Source organism: Condylura cristata, unplaced genomic scaffold (genome assembly GCF_000260355.1).
Source record: "Condylura cristata isolate star-nosed mole 26May11 unplaced genomic scaffold, ConCri1.0 scaffold00039, whole genome shotgun sequence".
Classification (NCBI taxonomy): domain Eukaryota; kingdom Metazoa; phylum Chordata; class Mammalia; order Eulipotyphla; family Talpidae; genus Condylura; species Condylura cristata.
Window position 1 is genome coordinate 2,943,827 of NW_004567140.1, and position 5,777 is coordinate 2,949,603.

General features: G+C 49.2%; 1 protein-coding gene across 1 annotated transcript in view; it reads left to right on the forward strand.

Moving 5' to 3' along the window:
- Window positions 1-5,530: 5,530 nt before the first annotated feature.
- RBL2 (retinoblastoma-like 2) overlaps window positions 5,531-5,777 on the forward strand; it is a 61,579-nt gene continuing 61,332 nt past the window's right edge. Inside the window, exon 1 of the mRNA XM_012733203.1 lies at window positions 5,531-5,777. Within this exon, the coding sequence (XP_012588657.1) occupies window positions 5,531-5,777 (247 nt within the window).

The window sequence follows — 5,777 nt, forward strand, 5'->3', positions numbered from 1 at the left end:
CAGGGCCCTGGCTGGTCCAGCAGTCCTGCCATCTTTAATTCCCAGCCACCCGAGACTGACCCCTCACACCCTCCTCTGTGAAGCTCGACTTCCTCCATGTCTCTTCTGTACCATCTTTGTTGTCTGCTGTCTCCAAGAGGTTGCAGTTTGGCTTCAACCATGGACTCTGGGTGTCATGGGCCTCTGGTGTCAGCAGCCCCTGCAGGTGGCTGTTCTCTGGGGAGTGAAGCCAACTCTGTCGCCACCTTCAGGGACAAAACCTGTCTGAATTCTTAGTGTATCTTGGATCCCAAAATAGGAATCCTAATTTGAGTCTGTCTGGTAGTGAGGCAGTGCCACAGGATCACTGAGTAGACCTCTGCTGACTTCACATGCCTATCAGGTCTATCATAATCTAAAGAATGCATCTGTATGTGCATCAGATACATCTCTCTCATAGCTGTGCCTGATACATGTATGGCATATCACATAAATGGTGACTAAGAAAAGTAGAGTGGCTATGCTAATAAAAGTTAGGTCTTATTGTACAACCAAAAAAAATAGTGATTAAATATAAAGGAGAACAAAATATATGAGGCAAGTGTAACAAAAAGAAAAATGACAACAAAAGAAGACTCAGAATTATAGCATCAAAAATGGAAGAGGACATCAGCCCCCATTTCAGCAATACGTGCGGCCAGAAGGGAATATTGTGGATAATTAGGACAGATGAAATGGCAAATTCTAAGAAGGACTGGTGATACTGAATCAGGAGTAAATATAAACTCAGAATAAACCTATAATGACTCTAATAAAGAGATTCAATTACTAATTTTAACAAAGTCCTATAACTAAATTCCTGGATTAGGTGGTTTCATGTGGGGAGTGTATCTGGGAATTGATGATCCCTATCCATCACAGATTCTCCCAAAATTTCCCCTAATTTTCAAAAAGAGTTTTCATTCATGCGTACAGAACTGGGGTACAGGCCAGAGGTACAGGGTCAGAGAGAGGATTCCCCAGAGACAGAGCGGGGAGTAGGACAGATTGACAAAGTCCACTGCTGAGGGGAGCAGCGGGGAGACAGGGGAGGTCTGCTGCACCATGTGGGTCACTCCCTGGCGGGGGATCGAACTTGTGCTAAAGCAGCTGTGGCGAGCTTTGCAGTACTGCATTTGAACCCATTGTGCCACCAGAGAGGGCCCAATTTCCCCCAATTTTTTAAGGCCAACATTACCCTGGTACTATAAATAGAAGATACTACAGGAAAATTGCCAGTCAGTATTCCTTATGAGTATAGATGCAAAAGTCATCAACAAAATGGTAGCAAACTGAACCTAGCAGCCTGTGAAAAGAATTATTTACCATGACAATGTTGGCTTTGTCCCAGGAAATTAAGATTCTCCTTAAATATAAGATATAAGATAAAATACTCTTGATATAAGATAAAATACGTATCTTAATATATATTATATGAGAAAAGGAATAGTCAGTGTTGGAAAGGGAGGGACAATTATCATCTCAGTAGATGTAGAATGAATGTTTTGCACAATCCAGCACCCTTTGATGAGTTGTTTTTTTTTTTTTTTTAATGTCAGCAAAACAGGTAGAAGCAAACTTCCCCAACCTGATAAAGGCAATGGATGAAAAACCCTCTACTAACCTCATTCCTAGTGGTGAAAGCTGGGCTGTTTTCACCTAATTTATGACAGGGGTGTCTGCTCTTGCCGTTTTTATTCGGTGTTATTCTGGGGGCTCTACCAAGGGCAATCATGTCAGTAAAAGAGAAAAAAGACACCCAGATAGGAAGCAGAAGTAAAACTAGGCCCCCTGGTGGCACAGGGGTTAAAGTCTCAGCACTGTCCAGCTATCTGCAGACACTTAGCAAAGTGACTTTGATCCCCGGCCAGGGAGTGACCCACAGGGTGGAGCAGACCCCTCCTGGCTCCCAGCTGCTCCCCTCAGCAGAGGATTTCAGTCCATCTGCCTGTTCTGCTCCCCACTCTGTCTCTGGTGACTCCTTCACACCCCCTCCCCCACCCTCTGTTCTGCTCCCCAATTCTTGCATGCATAAATAATTTTTTAATCCACATCTTTAAGGTGGCATATATATATTTTCCCTTTGCCATTATGTCCATCTACACACACACGTTCTCCTGTGCTGTCAGATCATACTACGCGGAAGGATTTCATCCCACAGCGACCTGAGTCTCTAATAAGAGCAGCCTATGTCTCCATGATCATAATCAGTCGTTTACTTGGTAAAAACTGTGGAAAGTGCAGCAGGTACCCGGCACGGTGTCGTCGCCCTGGCACAGCCCAGAAATAAGCAGATACAGTTGCTACTATCACAGCACTTAGAGCACAGCAAGAACAGCACCGGCAACAGACCAGCAACCGTGTAACTCCCTGTTGACTGTCCTGTGAGTCCTGAGACTGCTTAGGAGCCCGGCGCAGGGCTGCGAGGCTACTGGGCGTGGAGAGGGAGCCCGGCGCAGGCGCCCCTCCCGGGCCCGAATGCGGAGCCTCGTGCCAGGCACCAGGAGGCCTAGGGCAGGTGGACACAGGCCGAGGGAGCGGAGCGTGGGTGAGCCGGCTTTGGGGTTGGGGTGAGCTGTAGGAGGGAGAGAACCCGCGACCATGCAGGGGAAGGGTTTGTGTTGTGCGGAGTGGGATGCTGAGCTCCTACTGAGAGCATCAGGAGACAATTAATAGGGCAAGGGGTCATCAGGTTTGTGGGGTTCTTAATGCATAGAAGAACTGGGGTGCAGGCCAGAGATGGGGGTTGAGAGGATTCACCAGAGACAGAGTGGGGAGCGGAACAGGTGAATCTCCTGAAATCCACTGCTGAGGGGAGCAGCCGGGAGACAGGAGAGGTCTGCTGCGCCACGTGGGTCACCCCAATGCTGGGGATGGAACTCATACTGAAGTGGCTGTGGCCAGCTTCCTAATGCTGCATTTCAACCCACTGCACCACCACGGAGAGCTGCAAAAGGGGTTCTTATTTAAAACCTCTTTTGAAGGAATGTTAATGTCAATTATTAAGCAATTCTTTTTTAATATAATAGTTTATTTTTACATCATTTTGTACTTTTTTTTCCATCTCAATTGTAATCCCCGTGGGTGTCCCATCACCAAGTCACCCATGTGCCATCAGCATTATTAAGTAATTTTACCATTTAAAGGTTAAAGAAAAGGTATTCGTTGAGATGGGAAGTATAAAAATTAACCTAAAGGGGCCCCCCCTGGTGGCCCAGGGTGAAAACGCATCACTATGAAGCTGTCCGCAGCCACTGCAGCTTGAGTTCGATCCCCAGCCTGGGAGCTGCACCACCGGGTGCAGCAGACCTCTCCTGTCTCCCCGCTGCTCCCCTCAGCAGTGTGTTTCAGTCAGTCTGCTTGTTCTGCTCCCCACTCTGTCTCTGGTGAGTCCTCTCACCCCACACCTCAGTTCTTGTGTGCATACATAAAGAAATCTTTTTTAAAAATTAACCTAAAACTCAGTTAAATTATTTTTTTCTTCCCTGACTATTGATAGATAGGTCTTAGGTTATTTATGGATGCAAAACATGCCACCCTAAAACTGAGCGACTTGAAACAATAATAATAATTTCTGTTGCTCATAAATCCACTACTGGACTCCGCAGGAAGGTTTGCCTGTACTCTGGGACAGCTTGGCTGAAGGAGCTGCTTCTACACTTGCTCACTTAACACAGCTGGGCTGAGGTGGTCATAGTGTGACACATAGAGAAAGGGGAGGTTCTGGTTTCCCTGCCCCTCCCAAGGAAGGGTGGAGCTGAGCAGGGAGGAGAAGCTGGAAAAGACTGGGAGAAGGACTTGGAGGAGGCCGATGAGGAGAAAACTTGGAAAAGGCTTATGGAGTGGAGAAACATATGAAGAAGAACCTGTGCTTCTTGGCCTTGGGCTTGTACCAGGGGCTCGGAGACGCGGAAGGAGACCTTTGAAAGAGTTGGGGTGACAGACCTGTGGGGAGGCTGACAGTGGCGGCTTATTTTTTTTAAGATTTATTTATGTATACAGAATTGGGAGTACAGGCCAGAGGTGGGGGTGTGTGTGTGAGAGGATTCCCCAGAGACAGAGTGGGGAGCAGAACAGGCGGATCTACTGAAATCCATTGCTAAGGGGTGCAGGGGGAGGCAGGAGAGGTCTGCTGCACCCTGTGGGTCACTCCCTGGCTGGGGATCGAACTTGTGTTGCAGGGGCTGCAGACAGCCTCATAGTGCTGCGCTTAACCCGTTGCGCCACCAGGGAGAGCCCGGGATTTATCTAAACTTGTCTTTTGATTTTGCTCCTTTCCTCCTGAACGTGCCTGGCCCCTTCTGTTCCTTTCCTTTGGGTCCCACCAGAAGATGCCTTAGACCATGGCAGCTTTCCTGCCCCAGTGGTCCTGCTTTGGCCCAACCCTATTTGACTGGGCATTTGCTGGTCAGGAGACGGCCAACACTGGGTGTTTCTGGGGAAGACTTTAACAAGTCTTCTTTTGTATTTAACTATCTAATTGTACTAGAAATTTAATACAGTTGTATCTAACTGTATTAAAGTTCTTTTTAGTGGCAGCCTTATGCCCTACAGTGTGTTTTGTCTCCATGCTGCAGATGCCAGAAACCATATAAAGCAGGCAGGTTTGGGGGTCCCAGGGAGCTCCTGAGCCTTCCTGCTAACAATGGATGCACTTCGGAGTGCATCTATGGAGGAGAGGACCCCTGGCTCCTGATCTCTGTGTGTGTGGGGGGAGGGGTTAAACACCTAACTTGCAGGTACAGCTGGCCTAATCACACCTGTACTCAACAGTCCTTTCATTTTGGGCTCCCCGAGGGTTCGTTCTCTTTATATCACCGCAAACACCTGAGCACAAATTGAAATGGTGCGCAGCTGCTCAGCTCTTTCTTCTACTGTTATAATGGGGTGGATCCCCGGAAAAAGGGAGGTTCCAGGTTGTCTGCTCCACCCTGCTTTCCTGAAATTCTAACACTTGGTCTCACCATCTGAAGAGCAGATGAGACTACAAATGTTCTGGCTATTTTTAGAACACGCAGTCTGCCACAGAAGGCTTTGAAAATACTGCGTTAATTAACAAGGAAACCGAATTTGAATAAAGTGCCTATCTGATAGCTTATTACCACTTGCTGTATTTAAACTACACTGAATTTAGTCAAGTTACTTAAATAAACTAATAAGGTGTCGTAATAGTATCCAAAACAAGTGATGCTTCTCTTGACTACAGGCCGTCCGAATGATCTCAGGAAGCACCAGTACTTAAAATGTGGACAAGCCGCCTCCATTTCAGGCAGAGACTGAGCAAAGTGATTTTTTTACTATGATAATTGGCCCCCGCGGGCTTCCTGCCTGGACTACATTTCCCAGCAGGCCATGCTCAGAACTACGAGTGCCTGCGTGAGGTCCAGCGCCGTTGGCGGCGGCGCAGACGCCGTAGTGGGGGGTGGTGGCTGACGGGCGGGCACTCTGCGGTTTGAATGGCTGCGGGCCCGGGCGGTCCGCTCACCTGAGGACCGGCCGCTCAGGGTGCGTGATGCCTTCGGGAGGCGACCAGTCGCCGGCGCCGCCGCCTCCGCCGCCGCCGCCGCCGCCGCCGGCCGCCGCCTCGGATGAGGAGGAGGACGACGACGGCGAGGCGGAGGACGCCGCGCAGCTGGCCGGCTCGCCGGCCCCTCAGACCCAGCAGCGGTTCGAGGAGCTGTGCAGCCGCCTCAACATGGACCAGGCGGCGCGGGCCGAGGCCTGGGACAGCTACCGAGCCATGAGCGAGAGCTACACGC